Below are 24,138 nucleotides of genomic sequence, written 5' to 3'. Positions count from 1 at the left end.
GGAAGTCCAGAACATTCCTCAGAATAGGAAGAGCGGGAAGGAGCATAGGAGAGTCACTTGGGACTTAAGAGGGCACAAGGGAGGAGAAAGAGTAGCAGGGAAAACACCTCCAGAGGCACAGAAGACACCCCATTCCCCCAACAAGAAACAGCAAAAACTGTATCCCTTTTCACAGTCCACTGCAAAAGTGCATAATAATGGTTGAGGTCTGTTCCATTTCCACTGAGTCTATTCAGAAAGTGAATTGAAATGTAATTTATTTCTCCGAAAATTTGACCATTATTTTCAGTAATAATTGTTTCTTTTCAATTCATGTAGTGAATTAAAGTTTCCTGAATTGATTTACAATGGAAAAGGCCTCAACCATGAAATCATGGAAATACCCATGTTGCCAGAAGCAAAGCGTTAGTGTAGCCTTGAGAGCTGTTGTGGGTAAACACAGACTTAGACTAGATTAAACCATAAGATATGGTTTCATAATGCATTAGGTCTGAAGAAATGTTGAAAACACAATCGGAATGAGATTTGAAAAAAGACCATAGAGGAAGCTTAGTGAACATGGAAAATGCAAATTTAGTTATTCATATTTGCAAAAAGAATTTGTGGCAGCATTATAGTGAAGAAATATAGGATGCATTGATTGTACTGTGTAGGCCAGGGATGGGAAATTCCAGTCCTTGGGGACTGGAGTTGCCCATCCCTGGTGTAGGCAAAAAAAGGGATAGAGTTTAATTGGGAAGAATTTACACTCATCATAACACTAAAGCAGTATACTGACACAGACGCTCAATGTTACAGGCCATTTAAAAGGGTCAGGTCAACAACAGTCCAAAGAACACAAAGTGGGATGTTAGAAGGTTAATGCTCATGATTGAAAACTGCAGAAAACCAATAGAAAGATGAGTTACAACTGCCTGTTGTCAATGGACAAACTCTCAATTCACTTTTAGTTTAATTGAGTTCAGCTTCTTATTAAGTGCCTTCGGAAAGTATTCAGACCCCTTTACTTTTTCCACTTTGTCACGTTACAGCCTTATTCTAAAATGGATTAAATAAATGAAAAAACTCAGCAATCTACACACAACACCCCATAATGAAAACAGGTTTCTAGAATTTTTTACACACATAAATAAAAATAAAATACCTTATTTACATAAGTATTCAGACCCTTTGCTATGAGATTCGAAATTGAGCTCAGGTCCATCCTGTTTCCATTGATCATCCTTGAGATGTTTTTACAACTTGATTGGAGTCCACCTGTGGTAAATTCAATTGATTGGACATGATTTGGAAAGGCACACACCTGTCTATATAAGGTCCAACAGCTGACAGTGCAAGTCAGAGCAAAAACCAAGCCATGAGGTCGAAGGAATTGCCCGTAGAGCTCAGAGACAGGATTGTGTCGAGGCACAGATCTGGGGAAGGGTACCAAAAAAATGTCTGCAGCTTTGAAGGTGCCCAAGAACACAGTGGCCTCCATTATGCTGAAATGGAAGAAGTTTGGAACCACCAAGACTCTTCCTAGAGGCACATGACAGCCCACTTGGAGTTTGCCAAGAGGCACCTAAAGACTCTCAGACCATGAGGAACAAGATTCTCTGGTCTGATGAAACCAAGATTGAACTCTTTGGCCTGAAAGCCAAAGGTCACTTCTAGAGGAAACCAGGCAACATCCCTACGTTGAAGCATGGTGGTGGCAGCATCATGCTGTGGGGATGTTTTTCAGCGGCAGGGACTGGGAGACTAGTCAGGATCGAGGCAAAGATGAACGGAGCAAAGTACAGAGAGATCCTTGATGAAAACCTGCTCCAGAGCGCTCAGGACCTCAGACTGGGGTGAAGGTTCACCTTCCAACAGGACAACGACCCTAAGCACACAGCCAAGACAACGCAGGAGTGGCTTCGGGATAAGTCTCTGAATGTCCTTGAGTGGCCCAGCCAGAGCCCGGACTTGAATCGGATCAAACATCTCTGGAGAGACCTGAAAATAGCTGTGCAGCAACGCTCCCCATCCAACCTGACAGAGCTTGAGAGGATCTGCAGAGAAGAATAGGAGAAACTCCTCAAATACAGGCATGCCAAGCTCATAACGTCATACCCAAGAAGACTCGAGGCTGTAATCGCTGCCAAAGGTGCCATGACCAAGTAATGAGTAAAGGCTTATGTAAATTTGATATTTCCGTTATTTTTTTAAAATATATAAATTAGCAAAAATGTATAAAAAACAGTTTTTGCTTTGTCATTATGGGGTATTGTGTGTATATTGATGAGGGGAAAAAACAATTTAATCAATTTTAGAATAAGGCTGTAACCTAACAAAATGTGGAAAAAGTCAAGGGGTCTGAATACTTTCCAAAGGCACTGTAAGTGTTATAAAAAAAAGTAAAGAAAAATATATTTCAATCACAGTTTTCGGAGGCTTTAAAATGTGATTGGATTAAAATGATTTTGATAAATGAGATGACAAATTATTCGATGGTGGATAACAAAAGTTGATGTGAGAGAATTGATAATGGAATTTAGAGTTAATTGGACTTTAATCGACTGTAACGTATGTACAGTAGGTATGACCCTCATAATGACTCATACAAATGCTCATACAAATTTGTACAGCACATTATTACCATGAAAGTATCCTGAGACCCATTATTTGTCATCAGTGACAGCTATGTCAAATACCATACCACTCCTTCCATATTGTCATAACAACTGTCATACATGTATGTCCACTCAGTTAAAGTTAAATTACATTTTCGAAAGTATATCCACTTTGTAGTTACAAGGCTTAGTTCCTTTCCCTCATTGTCCATTGACACCAGTTCTTCAAGGTAACATTATGGGAGTGATATTCATTCCCTAAGGTAGCATATCTAGATCTACAGTTGAAGTCGGAAGTTTACATACACCTTAGCCAAATACATTTAAACTCAGTTTTTCACAATTCCTGACATTTAATCCTAGTAAAAATTCCCTGTCTTAGGTCAGTTAGGATCACCACTTTATTTTAAGAATGTGAAATGTCAGAATAATAGTAGAGATAATGATTTATTTCAGCTTTTATTTCTTTCATCACATTCCCAGTGGGTCAGAAGTTTACATACACTCAATTAGTATTTGGTAGCATTGCCTTTAAATTGTTTAACTTGGGTCAAACGTTTCGGTTAGCCTTCCACAAGCTTCGCACAATAAGTTGAGTGAATTTTGGCCCATACCTCCTGACAGAGGTGGTGTAACTGAGTCAGGTTTGTAGGCCTCAACTTTGGAAGTATGCTTGGGGTCATTGTCCATTTGGAAGACCCATTTGCGACCAAGCTTTAACTTCCTGACTGATGTCTTGAGATGTTGCTTCAATATATCCACATAATTTTCTTTCCTCATGATGCCATCTATTTTGTGAAGTGCACCAGTCCCTCCTGCAGCAAAGCACCCCCACAGCATGATGCTGCCACCCCTGTGCTTCACGGTTGGGATGGTGTTCTTCGGCTTGCAAGCAACAACCTTTTTCCTCCAAACATAACGATGGTCATTATGGCCAAACAGTTCTATTTTTGTTTCATCAGACCAGAGGACATTTCTCCAAAAAGTACGATCTTTGTCCCCATGTGCAAACCGTAGTCTGGCTTTTTTATGGCGGTTTTGGAGCAGTGGCTTCTTCCTTGCTGAGCGGCCTTTCAGGTTACTGTGGATATAGATACTTTTGTACCTGTTTCCTCCAGCATCTTCACAAGGTCCTTTGCTGTTGTTCTGGGATTGATTTGCACTTCTCGCACCAAAGTACGTTCATCTCTAGGAGACAGAACGCATCACCTTCCTGAGCGGTATGACGGCTGCATGGTCCCATGGTGTTTATACTTGCGTAATATTGTTTGTACAGATGAACGTGGTACCTTCAGGTGTTTGGAAATTGCTCCCAAGGATGAACCAGACTTGTGAAGGTCTACAATTTATTTTCTGAGGTCTTGGCTGATTTCTTTTGATTTTCCCATGATGTCAAGCAAAGAGGCACTGAGTTTGAAGGTAGGCCTTGAAATACATTCACAGGTACACCTCCAATTGACTCAAATGATGAATTTTCCAAGCTGTTTAAAGGCACAGTCAACTTAGTGTATGTAAACTTCTGACCCACTGGAATTGTGATACAGTGAATTATAAGTGAAATAATCTGTCTGTAAACAATTGTTGTAAAAATTACTTGGGTCATGCACAAAGTAGATGTCCTAACCGACTTGCCAAAACTATAGTTTGTTAACAAGTAATGTGTGGAGTGGTTGAAAAACGAGTTTTAATGACTACAACCTAAGTGTATGTAAACTTCCGACTTCAACTGTACCTTTTCTCCTCTTTCCCCCAGGTCGCCTTTCTCTCCCCTTAAGCCTGGCAACCCCTGCAAAATACAACTCTAGTTCAGTACTGGTGCCCTGGGTAGTGTATCTGATAAACCTGATCTAGGAACAGTATAGATAGAACGTCCAAGGAGGTTCTGTTTCCTCTCTGACAATGTTACACCCCTAGAAAAGCGAGAAGATGAACAGAGAGTAGGAAATAGAGAGGGGGACAGTAAGAGATACAGAGAGAACACAAAGGGATACAGAGAGAGCATTATGGGGAAAATGTGTATACTCAGAAAGAGAGACTAGTGCTGCCATTTTGACAGCCTTATACATCCAGTATATTTGCAGAATGTACTTTGATACAGAGCATACTTTATGGTGAAATGAAATTACTCTCCTCTTGAAGAACAAATTAAGAAGAACAGTTTGGGATATAGGAATTACAGATATCACAAGTCTGACAGGGACAGACATAACTGCCTCACTCACATCAAGGCCAGGTGTTCCAGCCGCTCCCTAAAAGTAAACACAGAATAAAGTAAGAACCTTTTCAGATACATGAAACTATAATTGAATTGTATTGAAACAATGCCAAGTTGTTTTGTATTGAAACAATGCCAAATTCTATTTCAAGTTAGTTCTTGTATATGCCAAATTATGTCACCAAATGACAAATTCTCAAGTTAGTTATGAAGTTGTGAGACTGATATTAAGATTGTGTTTGTTATTTGGACTGGATTGGAGTGTTGGCTGGGGGTTTTGATTTTATCAGAGCACACTTACAGGAAGTCCATAAGGCCCCCTTGGCCCGGGTTCACCTGCAGCTCCTCTCTCACCCTGACACAAGCACAAATAGGTATCACATTTTAATAACACACATCTACCAAAAGGCTATCAAAGTTAGTGTGGTAGCTAGCTAACACAGTCAACTATGCAAATATCATATATCACACACTTACTATGTCCCCCTTTGGCCCGGCTGGACCGGAGGGACCCACAGGCCCGTCCATACCCTGTGGAGAGGTGGAGACAAGGGTAAGAAAGACCCTCAGGTAAGACCACACTTTGGTCAGGCTACATTCCCATATACTGTACCATAATGTTGATTATGGTCCACCCGAAAAGTGAGCTCCAATTTCACATTCCAAATAATGGACATAGGGCATTGTATTTTGCAGCTAGACAAAATGCAATATTATATTGAATGATTCAAGTTGATAGAATATTGGAACACTGAGCAGCTGCTTGTTCTCATGCACTGGACACGAGAGACAAATAATGTATGAGTGAGTGTTAATGCTGTGTTAATGGCACACTCATCTATAAAAACAAAGAGAGTCGCACACTTCATATGTATAACCTCCCAGTAATTTATTGGGTAAAAAAACACCAACGTTTCGGCATCACTGTGCCTTCTTCGGGGTCTGGCACACTCATCGACAGACAATCAAGAACCTTGAAATGCCTGCTGTCATTATACACTGAGTATACAAAACATTAAGAACACCTGCTCCTTCCATGACATAGACTGACCAGGTGAATCCAGGTGAAAGCTATGATCCCTTATTGATGTAACTTCTTAAATCCACTTCAATCAGTGTAGATGGAAGGAAGGAGACAGGTTAAATAATAATTTTTATGCCTTGAAACAATTGAGACATGGATTGTGTATGTGTGCCATTCAGAGGGTGAATGGGCAAGACAAAAGATTTGAGTGCCTTTGAATGGGGTATGGCAGTAGGTGCCAGGCACACCGGTTTGAGTCAACAACTACAACGCTGCTGGGGTTTTTCACCCTCAACAGTTTCCCGTGTGTATCAAGAATGGTCCACCACCCAAAGGACATCCAGCCAACTTGACACAAGTGTGGAAAGCATTGGAATCAATATGGGCCAGCATCCCTGTGGAATGCTTTCGACACTTTGTAGAGTCCATGCCCCGATGAATTGAGGCTGTTCTGAGGGAAAAAGGGGGGGTACAACTCAATATTAGGAAGGTGTTCCTAATGTTTGGTATACTCAGTGTAGTTATCTCTCTTGTTCCTGCAACTGGGGGCTTTGAACTTTTAAGATTGAAAGCCATGCTGAATATTGGTGTTGGCTTTGAAAGGGGGCAATTCAGTTTTCAATATCGAATTAAAACAGTATACATAACCTTTTCTTGTCTATAAAGATAGCGGAACAGAATATCCATTCAGTGGATGGAGGCTGTCAACAATAGGTTTCAGGATACATGGGGAGGGATTGGGGGGGTGAAGCTGGGTCACAAGAAACTCACCCTAATTCCAGGCTTGCCGTCCAAGCCGGAGGCTCCCTGTGCCGTTATGGAGGGATGAGTGACATGAACAAGGCGGGATTAGTACAAGATGAACACAGTGAAACGGACACTTATTGTTGAACGTCGTTATTGGGACAGGGGGGAAATACAACAAAACGTCACAGGGAGGTTGAAATGCTGTCGGCACAAGCAGGCGAATGAGAGAGAGAAAGACAAACACAGGAGGAGACAGACAGACAGACAAACAGACACAGACACAAAAGAGACACATAAATATATGCTGTGCAGGAATGCACACAAAGAGCAGGAAGTAGGTCAGGGGCTGAAAGCAGAAAAGAGGCTTTTGGGGTGGAAAATGGAGGACAGGGTTGGGGTGGTGGGATTATTTCACAGGATGGAGGACTGTGTTGTACTTACGGGGAGGCCCAGTGGTCCTCTGTCCCCCTTGTGCCCTGACTCCCCGCGCACTCCCTTCAGACCATGATTCCCAGCCTCCCCCTAAATGCAAGAAGAGTGGCAGAGGTTAGGAGCAGGGGATGGGCAATACAATGATGGACAGAATTTAGTAGACACATACACTGCACAAATTTGTATGAGCATTTGAGTCATTATGAGGGTCATACCTACTGTACATATGTTAAATTCGATTAGTCCAATTAACTCTAAATTTCATCATCAATTCTCTCACGTCAACTTTTGTTATCCACCATCGAATAATTTGTCATCTCATTTATCAAAATCATTTTAATCAAATCAAATTTTGAAGTGATTGAAATATGTTTTTCTTTACTTCTTTTTGTTAACACAAAGTATTCAGACTCCTTGACTTTTTCCACATTTTGTTAGGTTACAGCCTTATTCTAAAATTGATTAAATTGTTTTTCCCCCTCATCAATCTACACACAATACCCCATAATGACAAAGCAAAAGCAGGATTTTCAATAATTTCTCTGTACTTTGCCCCGTTTATCTTTCCCTCGATCCTGACAAATTTCCCAGTCCCTGCCACTGAAAAACATCCCCAGAGTATGATGCTGCCACCACCATGCTTCACCATAGGGATGGTACCAGGTTTCCTCCAGACATGACGCTTGGCATTTAGGCCAAAGAGTTCAATCTTGGTTTCATCAGACCATAGAATCTTGTTTCTCATGGTCTGAGAGTCTTTAGGTGCCTCTTGGCAAACTCCAAGCGGGCTGTCATGAGCCTTTTACTGAGGAGTGGCTTCCGTCTGGCCACTCTACCATAAAGGACTGATTGGTGGAGTGCTGCAGAGATGGATGTCCTTCTGGAAGGTTCTCCCATCTCCACAGAGGAACTCTGGAGCTCTGTCAGAGTGACCATCGGGTTCTTGGTCACCTCCCTGACCAAGGCCCTTCTCCCCAGATTGTTCAGTTTGGCCGGGTGGCCAGCTCTAGGAAGAATCTGGGTGGTTCCAAACTTCTTCCATTTAAGAATGATGGAGGCCACTGTTTTCTTGGGGACCTTCAATGCTGCAGACATTTTTTGGTACCCTTCCCCAGATCTGTGCCTCGACACAATCCTGTCTCAGAGTTCTACGGACAATTCCTTTGACCTCATGGCTTGGTTTTTGCTCTGACTTGCACTGTCAACTGTTGGACCTTATATAGACAGGTGTATGCCTTTCAAAATCATGGCCAATCAATTGAATTTACCACAGGTGGACTCCAATCAAGTTGTAAAAACATCTCAAGGATGATCAATGGAAACAGGATGCACCTGAGCTCAATTTCGAATCTCATAGCAAAGGGTCTGAATACTTATGTAAATAAGGTATTTTATTTTTATTTATTTTTGTAAAACATTCTAAAAACCTGTTTTCGCGTTTTCATTATGGGGTACTGTGTGTAGATTGATGAGGAACATACATAATTTTATAAATTTTAGAATAAGGCTGTAGCATAACAACATTTGGAAAAAGTAAAGTGGTCTGAATACTTTCCGAATGCACTGTAATAACTGCAGAGCTCTCTGCACCTTGATGCTCTGGTGCCTCAAGGGCAGTTGAATTTGTTAATGGAGGACCACATTGTTGAGGAATGTGTTTGCTTCTTAAATTGATTATAGCATTGTATGCTTTTATTACGTTGTATGTTTAAATGTTGTAAATTGTATAAATTGTGTTCATGCAGGGCTCCCTAGAAAAAGAGGCCTTGGTGTCAATGGGGAACCCTGATAAAATAAAGGTTAAACAAATAATATTAATAAATAAATAAAAATGTCCCAAATATAATTTTATCCAGCCAAATTGGTCTGGTAGAATTATAAAAAATGGATTGGATTGGAGAGAATTGGGGTTGGGCCAAGTTTAAATACGTTAAAAATGCTTAATTCCTGCCCGCCCCCTCAAACCATCTAATACATCTAACAATCTAATACAACTGGATTCATGAAATTAACATGTTGGAAACTTTGCTTTCACCCAACAAATCCTATCAGAACAGAACAGACTAAAGTGGGAAAGAAAGAAGGATTCAATTTCAAAGTATTCTACCACAGCCCATATTTCTGGGCAGAACATTGGAATTTGCAGCATGGTATACTGTACATATCAGTACCTAACAAGGAAAGGTATAATAAGGTATTACATACAGTTGAAGTCGGAGGTTTACATACACTTAGGTTGGAGTCATTAAAACTTGTTTTTCAACCACTCCACACATTTCTTGTTAACAAACTATAGTTTTGGTAAGTCGGTTAGAACATCTGCTTTGTGCATGACAAGTAATTTTTCCCAACAATTGTTTACAGACAGATTATTTCACTTATAATTCACTGTATCACAATTCCAGTGGGTCAGAAGTTTACATCCACTAAGTTGACTGTGCCTTTAAACAGCTTGTGAAATTTCAGAAAATGATGTCATGGCTTTAGAAGCTTCTGATAGGCTAATTGACATAATTTGAGTCAATTGGAGGTGCACATGTGGATGTATTTCAAGGCCTACCTTCAAACTCAGTGCCTCTTTGCTTGACATCATGGGAAAATCAAAAGAAATCAGCCAAGACCTCAGAAAATAAATTGTAGACCTCCACAAGTCTGGTTCATCCTTGGGAGAAATTTCCAAACACCTGAAGGTACCACATTCATCTGTACAAACAATAGTACGCAAGTATAAACACCATGGGACCACACAGCCGTCATACCGCTCAGGAAGGAGACGCGTTCTGTCTCCTAGAAATCAATGTACTTTGGTGCGAAAAGTGCCTTTCAATCCCAGAACAACAGCAAAGGACCTTGTGAAGATGCTGGAGGAAACAGGTACAAAAGTATCTATATCCACAGTAAAACGAGCCCTATATCGACATAACATGAAAGGCCACTCAGCAAGGAAGTAGCCACTGCTCCAAAACCACCATAGAAAAGCCAGACTACGGTTTGCAACTGCACATGGGGACAAAGATCGTACCTTTTGGAGAAATGTCCTCTGGTCTGATGAAACAAAAATAGAACTGTTTGGCCATAATGACCATCGTTATGTTTAGAGGAAAAAGGGGGACGCTTGCAAGCCAAAGAACACCATCCCAACCGTGAAGCACGGGGGTGGCAGCATCATGCTGTGGGGGTGCTTTGCTGCAGGAGGGACTGGTGCACTTCACAAAATAGATGGCATCATGAGGAAGGAAAATTATGTGGATATATTGAAGCAATATCTCAAGACATCAGTCAGGAAGTTAAAGCTTGGTCGCAATGGTTCTTCCAAATGGACAATGACCCCAAGCACACTTCCAAAGTTGTGGCAAAATGGCTTAAGGACAACAAAGTCAAGGTATTGAGTGGCCATCACAAAGCCCTGACCTCAATCCTATAGAAAATGTGTGGGCAGAACTGAAAAAGCGTGTGCGAGCAGGGAGGCCTACAAACCTGACTCAGTTACACCAGCTCTGTCAGGAGGAATGGGCCAAAATTCACCCAACTTATTGTGGGAAGCTTGTGGAAGGCTACCCAAAAAGTTTGACCCAAGATAAACTATTTAAAGTCAATGCTACCAAATACTAATTGCGTGTATGTAAACTTCTGACCCACTGGGAATGTGATGAAAGAACTAAAAGCTAAAATAATTCATTCTCTCTACTATTATTCTGACATTTTGGCTAAGGCGTATGTAAACTTCCGACTTCAACTGTATATCTAATGGTTAAACTTTTTACATTTTAATGTGGGGCATGCATGCATTATTAATAAAAGCAAAAGCAGCTGTCTTTTACATTTTCTTGTTTGGATTTACCTTTGGTCCAGGGAATCCATGGGGTCCCTGAAAAATAGAATCAAGAAAACATGTTTTCATTAATTGTATCAGTTAGTTTGACCTGATGATGTTTTTACAAATCTGCAACATGGAATGAATGTAATTTCTTACTAAATTACATTTTCAGGAATATGCATTAGGAGCAAGGTATAAGCATTCACTTTAGAAGGAGCTACGGTTGTGAAACTCAACACATTATCTTATCAGTGGATCCATGATACACTTTTAATGTACAGTGCCTTGCAAAAGTATTCATCCCCCTTGGCGTTTTTCCTATTTTGTTGCATTACAACCTGTAATTTAAATAGATTTTTATTTGGATTTCATGTAATGGACATACACAAAATAGTCAAAATTGGTGCAGTTAAATGAAAAAAATAACTCAGTTAAATGAAAAAAAATTCAAATAAATAAATAACGGAAAAGTGGTGCGTGTATATGTATTCACCCCCTTTGCTATGAAGCCCCTAAATAAGATCTGGTGCAACCAATTACCTTCAGAAGTCACATAATTAGTTAAATAAAGTCCACCTGTGTGCAAGTGTCACATGATCTCAGTATATATACACCTGTTCTGAAAGGCCCCAGAGTCTGCAACACCTCTAAGCAAGGGGCACCACCAAGCAAGCAGCAATATGAAGATCAAGGAGCTCTCCAAACAGGTCAGGGACAAAGTTGTGGAGAAGTACAGATCAGGGTTGGGTTATAATACAATATCTGAAACTTTGAACATCCTACGGAGCACCATTAAATCATTATTTAAAAATGTGGGGATGTTTTTCTTTTTTTTTCTTCGGCAGGGACTGGGGAACTGGTCAGAATTGAAGGAATGATGGATGGCGCTAAATACAGGGAAATTCTTGAGGGAAACCTGTTTCAGCCTTCCAGAGATTTCAGACTGGAACGGAGGTTCACCTTCCAGCAGGACAATGACCCTAAGCATACTGCTAAAGCAACACTCAAGTGGTTTAAGGGGAAACATTTAAATGTCTTAGAATGGCCTAGTCAAAGCCCAGACCTCAATCTAATTGAGAGTCTTTGGTATGTCTTAAAGATTGCTGTACACCAGCGGAACCCATCCAACTTGGAGGAGCTGGATCAGTTTTGCCTTGAAGAATGGGCAAAAATCCCAGTGGCTAGATGTGCCAAGCTTATAGAGACATACCCCAAGAGAAGGTGGCTCTACAAAGTATTGACTTTGAGGGGGGAGGTGAATAGTTATGCACGCTCAAGTTTTCAGTTTTTTTGTCTTATTTGTTGTTTGTTTCACAATAAAAAGTATTTTGCATCTTCAAAGTGGTAGGCATGTTGTGTAAATCAAATGATACAAACCCCCAAAAAATCAATTTTAATTCCAGGTTGTAAGGCAACAAAATAGAAAAAATGCCAATGGGTTGAATACTTTCGCAAGCCACTGTACCTCTGTTGTTGCATCCAAGAAAGTTTATGTATGCTAACATTGCGGAGTAACTTTGGGAAGATAACTAGACCTACTGTATATTGCTGAGTGAACATGCAGATAATGGGAAAAGTGGATTTCCATAAGGAAAAGTGTTGCTGACTCATTTAGCATTTCAGGTGCAAAAAGCCCTTAACACTCCAGATTGGATAAGTCAGTTTGACCATAAATAAAACCTACTTGGCTTTCAACAGTATTTATCTGGTTGCTTTCCCATACACATTAAAGAGGAGCTGAACCCAAAAAACAACTTCTCTGGTCGAAAACGGCCGATGTGGCATCAATATTAGTCAGATACATCTATTCTAGTGCCAACAGGATACATTTGGTTATAAAGTCAGTATTTTCCAATACTGAGATTTGCGAGATTTAAGAAATCGTTGCCAATGTTATGTTGAAAGAACAGGACCTGTTCTTTATAAACAGCTTGGGTTTTTCCACCTCAAACATCCTCACATTCGTGAGCTAATGTTAGCATCAATTTATTCCTTTAGCCAAAGTCATAGTACGGTGGCTGTATATATCTCAACTACGGTGAGTGAAGAGGAACAAACAATGATAACTGCCAGAATACGATATAGCGAACATAACACACCCATATCAAACCACACCCTCAAGACGCAATTCGCGTTTCAGAAATAGTTTTTCTTAATGAGGAGTCGGAAAAGTGAGGTAAATCAGTGAGTTCAGCCCCCATTTAAACCTACTACCTGACTAAAAAGCATTCCCAATGGAGATTCTTAATTGAAAGAGCTTTTTAGTCCAGGACTAGGCTTAATCTGTGTCTGGGAAACCAGCCCATCATAACCAGAGGTACAGATAGTTAGTTTGACAATCAGAACAAATTACTTTTTTGTCAACTGCCTATGATAAATAAAACCATGCAAACATTAAATTCAACTACTTGACTTGTGTCTGTGCCCCAGGGTGATAAGTCCTGGAGAGTGCATAAGATTTCTCTGCATAATTTGGGAGATAAAAACATTATGAACATTATCATCAGTAGATGCAGAAGTCATTTAATTTAGTTGTCCACCACTGGGGACATACTGTAGTTTATCCTATGTCAGATTTGTAACCCAGTGTATTTTGAATGAATGCCTCTGAGTAATGAGTGGGAGTGTCAGCTGTTATGGGTGACCAGGCTATCTATGGGAATCATCCAGAGAGTAGGGAGACGCTCTTATTCAGAGCGACTTACAGGAGCAATTAGGGTTAAGTGCCTTGCTCAAGGGCACATCGACAGATTTTTCACATAGTCGGCTCGGGGATTAGAACCAGCGACCTTTCGGTTACTGGCACAACGCTCTTAACCACTAAGCTACCTGCCGCCCCATGATACCTCAGTATATAGTTGTCAGAAAAGGGTGGGGAAGATCTTGTCCCTTTGAACTATGACACATATCGCAAACACTGTATAACAGCAACACTCAATACTCATCAACAATTACTTCAATTACATAACACATTATAACAGCTTGGACTGAAACTCCATGACACTGAATCCAAAATTCACTGCCAATCTAAAATCCAACTGGCTGTCTGGCTTGTATTTACATTTCATTGTATGGTAATATGCCTGTAGGCCCCTGGATAGACCAGCCAGAGATGCATTTTAGTGAATGAATGAATGAAACTGTATTTTCACGTCAAATCAGCAGTTGGCAACCCATCCCTCATGGGATTAATTGACACATGAACAAACATTACAATAATTCACAGTGATAATTCTTCTGGTGTTCTGCAAAGTGCGCACCGCATACAGAATGAAAAGGAAATCATTACATAATAGTAGATAAGGTTATCCAAGCAATAATATCCTTAGCGCAGTAAAAAAAAACACAAAGAAAACCCGATTAAAAACAGTAAAATTAAACAGAAAAATTAAACCCAGTACAAAGAGAATATTCAAGTGTGAGAGATATAGGCCATCACACAACTTTGCTATATGTCTGGAGCTAAATATTTTTTATAATTTAATTATAGGTCGCTCTTTATCTTTTATTCCAGGCTTTATCAAAAAATTCAGCTAACGGAAATACACAATGGACAAAAAACATCTTCGTTTCTCTTCACCACTCATAATGCCAGGGTATATCTGGTGTGCTTTCTGGAATAAGGGCAAGCGTATATCGTGGAAGAAAAGGCAATAGAGGATCAAATGAATTTCATTCTCTATCTCTTCGAGGTCACAATTGTTACATAGTCTGCTATGTTATGGACACATGTTTTTTAGATACCTCTTAGCACCCAACACTCATGCTGAATAGTCCAGAACAGGACACACACATGTCTCATAGAGTTTGGAATATGTTGCATAACCAATATCTTTTAGTTTTTCCTATAACTCCCCCAAGAGTGCTACTTGCTGAGTTGGCCAGGGCAGATGTGCAGTATAGAAAGGTCATATGTTCATCAAAATTAAGACTTAAATATTTATAATCGCTAGTAAACTCAATAATTTCTTCACCAAAACTTCTCTTAGTACCTGGTTCTCTAAAATGATTTATCTGTGTTTTTTTCCTGATTGATCATGAGTCTCCATCTTATGCACCAATTGACTGCACATAATAACATTTCTAAAGATCATCAGTTCAGTTTATGTCATCAAAATAATATAATCAGCAAATAGGAGGATACGTAGCATTTCATCATCATAACGTACTCCAATATTTAACTGTTTAATTTATTTTGCCAAATCATTAATAAACATAGCAAACAAAGTCAGTGATACGGTGTCGCATTGTTTTATACATGAGGGTGTGGGAAACCAATCTGTATGATATTCGTTAACACGCACACAGGCAGTTGGTTTGTAGAGGGACTGCATTGTGTGATAAAATTTCCCATCAACCCCTATCTTTATCAAACTATAGGCTAAAAGACCCCTATTTGCAACATCTAAAGCTTTCTGGAAATCAATTAAACATACAAAAGTAGGCTTATTTTCCTTTAGTCTATTTCTGACTATTGTGCAGACTGAGAAGATATGGTCGATACAGGCTCTGGATTGTTTTGATCCTCCAAAAAGGTAATTAACCTACTGATGAGGATGGATTAATATAATTTATAGACCGTACTTAGTAAACTTAAGCCCCTATAGTTCAGTGGCACTCTCTGGTAATTTTTAAAGGTTTGGTAATGGGATTCACTTTACAGTGAATCCCAGTTGTTTTAATGGATATTCTAGGGTAGGGGTTGCAGCTCTGGTCCTCGAGGGCCACAAAGGTGTCACACTTTTACTCCAACCCAACATTAACGCACCAGATTAATATAAACAACTAATAGTCTTCACTTTACACCACAATTACAATTTGTTTCATAAGATGTGTGTTAGAGTTAAGTGTGACGTAAATGCGGCCCTTGAGGACTAGAACTGCCCAACCCTGATTTAGGGGGACAACTCACCATGGGGCCTGGGGGTCCATGGAGCCCAGGTGCTCCAGGTTGGCCAATAATCTGTATGTGAGAGGGAGACATCCAATCAGGTTGAAATAATATAACTCACATGGTTAAATAATCACCTTCATATAGCTTTTGTTTGTGGTCATACACTGACAGTTTGCCAAGCAGGCCTCTGAAGTGGAGTTCACTTACTGAGGGCCCTTGAGGACCAGGCAGACCGGTATCACCCTTATCTCCTTTCAATCCGTTGACGCCCTAGGAAACAGGACATTCATTATTACATACTAAAGAAGGCTGCTCAAAGTGTTCAAGACAGTCAGCATATTTGATCTATAGTGCTGTCCTACAAAAGAAGCTATAGTGATAGTTCTCGAAGATGAAGCTATTTGCTTTCGCTTATTGGAGTCAAGAATAATTTGATATGTGTTAAGGTTAGTGGATAGACTCTTACTGGTAAACCAGGTAAGCCAACAGTTCCTTTTTCTCCAGATGTGCCAGGGATTCCAATGTCTCCTTTGGAACCTTTAAAACCCTGGGAATACAGTAGATAGAGTAATCAGAATGACAATCAAAATGGGAAAATTTAATTGCAGGGGTATCAAACTCAATTCCTGGAGGGCTGTGTGTCTGCAGGTTTTCGCTCCTCCCTTGTATTTAATTCATCCATTAAAGACATGTTCCGTAACTTTGGCGACTTTGGGCTGGATGTGTCAATGTGTAGTTCTTTCATGCATAATCTATGAGCAGAATGACTGTTTTAGCTCAATTAGTTACAAAATCCTGTTTTCTGGAAGCTTTGTGGCACCCTTTTTCCTATATTTTCCCACATGCGGGCAGCCACCTAGCAGTTCGAGTTCCAGCCAATGAGCTTCAGCCCCTCACCATTTGAGTGACAGCTAGCAAGATACACACAGCAGAGCAAGAGAGAGAGCAATGACATGATGCACATATCTGCACATATATGTTGCAGTGTGCAATTTTCGGGGACTACTTTTGGCTCGTGAGTGCTACTTTCAGAACTACTGGCTAAAAAAGTATACAAAAGTACCGGATAATATCTTTAAGGTCAATGAGTCCAATGTAAATTGTACAAATCTTAAAGAATGGCTTTTAATGGTCTATATCTTTACTAGGCATGACTGGGTAATGAGACTTCTTGGGTCTACTTACCCTTTCACCATCCAGCCCAGGGAGGCCAGGCATGCCTTGATCTCCCTGAATCAGAGAATGGATTGTGACAAACGCATAGCAAAAATGTATAGTGACTTGCTGCAGACCTGGGTTCAAATACTATTTCAATCACTTTCACATACATTTCAAAGTAAATATTTGGATATTTTTTCACTTGGAAAATATTGGCATGTATTTGAAAATACAAATATTTAAATACTCCCATGCATTTCAGCCCAGGTCTGTTTGGTCATAGGGTTATTTGAAATCATGTATTTGAAAATAAGTATTTGAAAATAGTAGGCTATTTGTAGAAAGTTATTTTAAAATACTTTAAAATACTTCTAATAGAAGTAGTTGATTCTGCAACACATTTGAAAATACTAAAATACACAAAATGTAAGTAACAAATACTTAAATACACATGTATTTGAACCCAGGCCTGACCTGTTTTGAGTGAATGTTCCATTGTACAGTGCTTTCAGAAAGTATTCATACCGCTTGACTTATTCCACATGTTGTTGTCTTACAGCCTGAATTAAACATTTAAATATTTATTTTTTTCTCACCCATTTACACACAATGCCCCATAATGACAAAGTGAAAACATGTTTTTAGAAATATATGCAAATGATTTGAAAATGAAATACAGAAATTACATACGTATTCACACCCCTGAGTCAAAACTTTATAGAAGCACATTTGGCAGCAAATACAGCTGTGTGTCTTTCTGGGTAAGTCTAAGAGCTTTCCACAACTGGATTGTGCAACATTAGCCCATTATTCTTCTCAACATTCTTCAAGCTCTGTCAAATTGGTTGTTGATCATTGCTAGACAACCATTTTCAGGTCTTGCCATAGATTTAAGTCAAAACTCGGCCACTCAGGAACATTCACTGTCTTCTTGGTAAGCAACTCCAGTGTAGATTTGGCCTTGTGTTTTAGGTTATTGTTCTGCTGAAAGGTGTCTGATGGAAAGCAGACTGAACCATGTCTTTCCTCTAGAATGTAGCCTGTGCTTAGCTCCATTCTGTTTCTTTTTTATCCTGAAAAAACTTCAGTCCTTAATGATTACAAGCATACCCATAACATGATGCAGCCACCACTATGCTTGAAAATATGAAGAGTGGTACTCAGTAATGTGTTGTATTGGATTTGCCCCCAAAATAACATTTACATTTTAGTCATTTAGCAGACGCTCTTATCCAGAGCGACTTACAGTTAGTGAGTGCATACATTTTCATACTGGCCCCCCGTGGGAAATGAACTCACAACCCTGGCGTTGCAAGTGCCATGCTCTACCAACTGAGCTACAGGGGACACCACTTTGTATTCAGTACAAAAATATTTTTGCAGTATTATTTTAGTGCCTAGTTGCAAACGGGATGCATGTTTAGGAATATTTGTATTCTGTACAGGTTCCTTCTTTGCACTCTGTCAATTAGGTTAGTATTGTGGAGTAACTACAATATTGTTGATCCTTCCTCAGTTTTCTCCAATCATAGCCATTAAACTCTGAAACTGTTTTAAAGTCACGATTGGCCTCATGGAGAAATCCCAGAGCAGTTTCCTTCCTCTCTGGCAACTGTGTTAGGAAGGACTCCTGTATAATAATAATAATAATATGCCATTTAGCAGACGCTTTTTTCCAAATCGACTTACAGTCATGCGTGCATAATTTTTTTTTTGTGTATGGGTGGTCCCGGGGATCAAACCCACTACCTTAGCTTTACAAGCGCCATGCTCTACCAGCTGAGCTACAGAGGACCACAGAGGACCACCTGTACAGAGGACCACCTGTATCTTTGTAGTTGATGCACCATCCAAAGTGTAATTAATAACTTTGCCATGCTCAAAATGTATATTTAATGTCTGCTTTTTTATTTTGTTACGTTCCTCAGCAAGAAAACCAAATAATGTAGCTTAAACAGTAGGGGGAACTAAAAAAGAGTCACAGACAACAACCAAAACGAAACAGGTGTGACATCAATCTACAACCAAAACCACTAACGCGGAAACATCAGTCTACTTACTAATGTGCTAAAAGTCCAATCTCAAAACATGAATGGAAAAACCAAGACCTGTAACAATTTTAACTCATCAATAGGTGCCCTTATTTGCTAGGCATTGGAAAACCTCCCTGGTCTTTGTGGTTGAATCCGTGTTTGAAATTCACTGCTCAACTGAGGGACCTTACAGATAATTGTGTGTGTGGGGTACAGAGATGAGGTAGTCATTCAAAAATAATGTTAAACCATGCAACTAATTATGTGACTAGTTAAGCACATCCTGAAATTATTTAGGCTTGCCATAACTAAGGCTTTGAATACTTATTGACTCAAGACATTTCAGCTTTTTATTTGTAATTAATTAGTAAAAATTTAGAAAACTTAATTCCACTTTGACGTTATGGGGTATTGTGTGTAGGCCAGTGACAAAAAAATCTAAATTGAATCGATTTAAAATGTAGGCTGTAACACAACAAAATGTGGAAAAAGTCAAGGGGTGTGAATCAATTTTTTTCCTTTTCTTTCTTTCTTTTTTTACATTCCAAAAACAAACGTATACATACGAACGACAACTTACAGACACATACAAACAATGACTACATCTCACCTGCCCAGACCCGCCTGCTCACACCCCCATCCCTAGTGCCTCCATTATTGTTTGCCACTTGGTCTTAAATTGTACCAATTCGTTTTTCTCAGTCGCCCATGCTATTTCAATATTTCAATAATAAATCATTAGATTTTTCCATTGTGTCAATGATGGCGGATTGATTGACTTCCAAGTTTTTAATATAAGGTTTTTCAAAATGAGTGGTGAGAAAATAATCTTCCAGCCCATTGGGTATCTAACTACACCCCCATATGTCATGTCTTGAAATATGCAGACAGATGGATTAAAAGTAAGTTTATATTGTAATACTTCTTACAGCCAACTTTCTAGCTCTGCCCACAACTTCCAAACTTTATAGCATTCCCAAAAAGCATGGATTATTGAGTCATTATTAGTTTTACACTTGAGACATGACTATCGTTGTGCTGTAGAATTTGTGAATTTTGTCACTTGTATAATAAATTCCATACATTAGTTTATACTGGATTAAGCATACATTTTAGTTAACTGTAATTTCGTTAGTTATGCTCCAACTTTCCCTCCATCTTATGCCAACATCAGTTCTTTTTAAATCTTGGTTCCAATAGTTTCTATTTTTTTCTAAGAGATTGTCAGTTGGATATGCTCTCTACAAGGTTTGTAGATATTTCCTATCATGGTCCTCTGTAGCTCAGCTGGTAGAGCACGGCGCTTGTAACGCCAAGGTAGTGGGTTCGATCCCCGGGACCACCCATATACAAAGAAAATGTATGCACGCATGACTGTAAGTCGCTTTGGATAAAAGCGTCTGCTAAATGGCATATGATTATATGAACATCCTTTTCTGTATTAAATAAGATTCCCTCAAGGTTGTGCTGATGTCCAAAAGATTTCAAATCGAAATTTCATGATATGTAACTTTTAAATTGCATGTATTTGAAACTATACTGAATAAAAATATAAACGCAACATGCAACAATTTCTAAGATTTTAATCGAGTTACAGTTCATATAAGGAAATCAGTCAATTGAAATACATTCATTAGGCCCTAATCTATGGATTTCACATGACTGGGAGTACAGATATGCATCTGTTGGTCACAGATACCTTAAAAAAAGGTAGGGGCGTGGATCAGAAAACCAGTCCGTATCTGATGTGACCACCATTTGCCTCATGCAGCGCGACATATCTCCTTCGCATAGAGTTGATCAGGCTGTTGATTGCGGCCTGTGGAATGTTGTTCCACTCCTCTTCAATGGCTGTGCGAAGTTGTTGGACATTGGCGGGAACTGGAACACGCTGTCATACACGTCGATCCAGATAATTCCAAACATGCTCAATGAGTGACATGTCTGGTGAGTATGCAGGGCATGGAAGAACTGGGACATTTTCAACTTCCAGGAATTGTGTACAGATCCTTGCGACATGGTGCTGTGCATTATCATGTTGAAACATGAGGTGATGGCGGCGGATGAATAGCATTACAATAGGCCTCAGGATCTCGTCACGGTATCTCTGTGCATTCAAATTGCCATCGATAAAATGCAATTGTGTTCATTGTCCATAGCTCATGTCTGCCCATACCATAACCCCACCGCCACAATGTTGACAATAGCAAACCGCACACCCACACAACGTCTGCCATCTGACCGGTACAGTTGAAACTGGGATTCATCTATGAAGAGCACACTTCTCCAGCGTGCCAGTGGCCATTGAAGGTTAGCATTTGCCCACTGAATTTGATTACGATGCCGAACTGCAGTCAGGCCAAGACCCTGGTGAGGACGACGAGCACGCAGATGAGCTTCCCTGAGACGGTTTCTGACAGTTTGTGCAGAAATACCCTGGTTGTGCAACCCCCCAGTTTCATCAGCTGTCCGGGTGGCTGGTCACAGACGATCCCACAGATGAAGAAGCTGGATGTGGACGTCCTTGTTACACGTGGTCTGCGGTTGTGAGGCCGGTTGGATGTACTGCCAAACTCTATAAAACAAACATTCAATTCTCTGGCAACAGCTCTGGTGGATACCTGTTACATTTGAGTCCTGTCTAATTATTTTTGGAAGCGGTTCAATTGCCAGTGCAAACAGGAGGGGAGAGAGAGGACATCCCTGTCTTGTGCCACTTTCTAAATAAATGTCATCAGATAATGTATTATTCGTGTATATTTTAGCTTTAGGATATTTATACAATATTTTTATTAAATGTATTATTTCAGCTGGAAAGTTGAAACCTTCCAAAGTTTTGAATAGAAAAGGGGTGTGAATACTTTCTAAAGGCACTGTATGTACTGTGTGTTAGATACACACACACAAACACACACACACACACACACAGTGTATCATTGGCTTATGCACAGATAAGTTACTGTACTGAAGTTAAAACAGAACCATGATTTCAATACAATGATGGATTACCTTGATTCCCGCCGGTCCTGATAGTCCAGGAGGCCCAGGGGGACCCTAAATTCACAAGATAAATATGTTATTATTATTACCATCATACACACATGTAGTACATAAAAAAAGACCAAGGTTGGCGTCAATTCCACTCCAATTCAGTCAATGCTGCAATTAAATAAAAAGTCAGTAACCATGTTTCCATCCAACCATTTTTATGCAAGTGAAGTACCTGTTGGATACAAAACTCACGACATGCCTGATGGAAACAGCAATTGTCTGTAAACTTTCCTACATTTTGACAAAACTAAAACACTTTCGAAAGGAGTGGATAATTGTTTTGTTGATGAAGTAGAAAAGGATTTCCCAAACTCTGTCCATTATTATGTGGATTATAATTAATGACAATTTTTGTTGGGGTTGATACATTTTTCTTAAGGGAAAATCAAGACTGAAATTTCAAAGTGGAAATTATAAACTTCAGAAGTTTTGTAAAACCTCAATACACTGCAAGTTTAAAATTGGGTGATAAAAAAAAAAATCCTACATCTGTATAGTGCATATGCCAAGACCAGAGTGGGCACATTTGCTGTTTATTGCAAGACTTTGTGCATAACCATCGACACGGTTAAAAAAACAGGATGGAAATACATAGAACTTCTGTTGTTGTCTTTTCAGTATATGACAACGTGCTTTTTATGTGCACTACGTCATCATGTACAGCTTTTTATTCGCAACAAGCCAGTTTGATGGAAACACATCGCTTCCTTTAAAATTTGCATATTTTTTTGTGTGGGAATATTTGAATATTCGCTTGAAAAACTTTAGACAAATGGATGGAAACCTAACTATTGCCCCAAAAAAATAGGAAAATAATAGACAATTGTAAACTCATCACTTAAATTGACTGAATTGGAATAGACACAAACATATCCACACACGTTAGGAATCACTTGAGAATAAACATGACACAATGATGATAAAAATAAAAAATAAAACGATCACAACAATTCCCACACCAAGGTCACAAGTGGGTCAATTGCAACTAACATCATCAGGATATCACCTTATTTCTTAGGTTTAAAATCAACTCCATATCCTCTGAAAATACACTTGTTTCAACTAATTAAAGTGCATTCGGAAAGTATTCAGACCCCTTGACTTTTTCCACATTTTGTTATGTAACAGCCTTATTCTAAAATTGATTAAATAGTTTTTCCCCCTCATCAATCTACACACAATACCCCATAATGACAAAGCAAAAACAGGTTTTTGGAAATTTTGGCAAATCTAAAATAAATAACTGAAATATGACATTTACATAAGTATTCAGACCCTTTACTCAGTACTTCGTTTAAGCACCTTTGGCAGCGATTAAAGCCTCGAGTCTTCTTGGGTATGACGCTACAAGCTTGGCACACCTGTATTTGGGGAGTTCCTCCCATTCTTCTCTGCAGATACTTTCAAGCTCTGTCAGATTGGATGGGGAGCATCGCTGCACAGCTATTTTCAGGTCTTTCCAGAGATGTTCAATCGGGTTCAAGTCTGGGCTCTGGCTGGGCCACTCAAGGACATTCAGAGACTTGTCCAGAAGCCACTCCTGCGTTGTCTTGGCTGTGTGCTTAGGGTTGTTGTCCTGTTGGAAGATGAACCTTCGCCCCAGTCTGAGGTCCTGAGCGCTCTGGAGCAGGTTTTCATCAAGGATCTCTCTGTACTTTGCTCTGTTCAGCTTTCCCTCTACCCTGACTAGTGTCCCAGTCCCTGCTGCTGAAAAACATCCCCACAGCATGATGCTGACCCCACCATGCTTCACCGTAGGGATGGTGCAAGGTTTCCTCCAGATGTGACGCTTGGCATTCAGGTCAAAGAGTTCAATCTTGATTTCATCAGACCAGAGAATCTTGTTTCTCATGGCCTGAGAGTCTTTAGGTGCCCTTTGGTAAACTCCAAGCAGGCTGTCATGTGCATTTTACTGAGGAGTGGCTTCCGTCTGGCCACTCTGCAGACTGTCATGTGCCTTTTACTGAGGAGTGGCTTCCGTCTGGCCACTCTACCATGAAGGCCTGATTGGTGGAATGCTGCAGAGATGGTTGTCCTTCTGGAGCTCTGTCAGAGTGACCATCGGGCCACTGTGTTCTTGGGGACCTTTAATGCTTCTTGGGGACCTTTAATGCACAGATCTGGGTTACTCTTCCCCAGATCTGTGCCTCAACACAATCCTGTCTCGGAG

At 39.9% G+C, this 24,138-nt stretch overlaps 1 protein-coding gene across 8 annotated transcripts in view; it reads right to left on the bottom strand.

Annotated features, from left to right (window-relative positions):
• LOC121571232 (collagen alpha-1(XXV) chain-like) overlaps nt 1-24,138 on the bottom strand; it is a 516,412-nt gene that overhangs the window by 5,884 nt on the left and 486,390 nt on the right. For 6 of the 8 annotated variants that reach the window (XM_041882569.1, XM_041882567.1, XM_041882575.1 and 3 more), the window contains 11 exons: nt 21,927-21,971; nt 16,912-16,956; nt 16,193-16,273; nt 15,934-15,996; nt 15,745-15,795; nt 10,857-10,883; nt 7,025-7,105; nt 6,608-6,643; nt 5,290-5,343; nt 5,114-5,167; nt 4,820-4,846 (listed from right to left, as the gene is read on the bottom strand). In XM_041882569.1, coding sequence (XP_041738503.1) covers nt 4,820-4,846; nt 5,114-5,167; nt 5,290-5,343; nt 6,608-6,643; nt 7,025-7,105; nt 10,857-10,883; nt 15,745-15,795; nt 15,934-15,996; nt 16,193-16,273; nt 16,912-16,956; nt 21,927-21,971 — 564 coding nt within the window. Of the gene's footprint in view, nt 1-4,329; nt 4,384-4,819; nt 4,847-5,113; nt 5,168-5,289; nt 5,344-6,607; nt 6,644-7,024; nt 7,106-10,856; nt 10,884-15,744; nt 15,796-15,933; nt 15,997-16,192; nt 16,274-16,911; nt 16,957-21,926; nt 21,972-24,138 lie in introns of all 8 variants that reach the window. The other 2 variants (XM_041882570.1, XM_041882571.1) reach the window with 2 other exon arrangements.

Source organism: Coregonus clupeaformis, chromosome 8 (genome assembly GCF_020615455.1).
Source record: "Coregonus clupeaformis isolate EN_2021a chromosome 8, ASM2061545v1, whole genome shotgun sequence".
NCBI lineage: Eukaryota > Metazoa > Chordata > Actinopteri > Salmoniformes > Salmonidae > Coregonus > Coregonus clupeaformis.
This window is presented reverse-complemented; position numbering and strand designations above follow the sequence as displayed.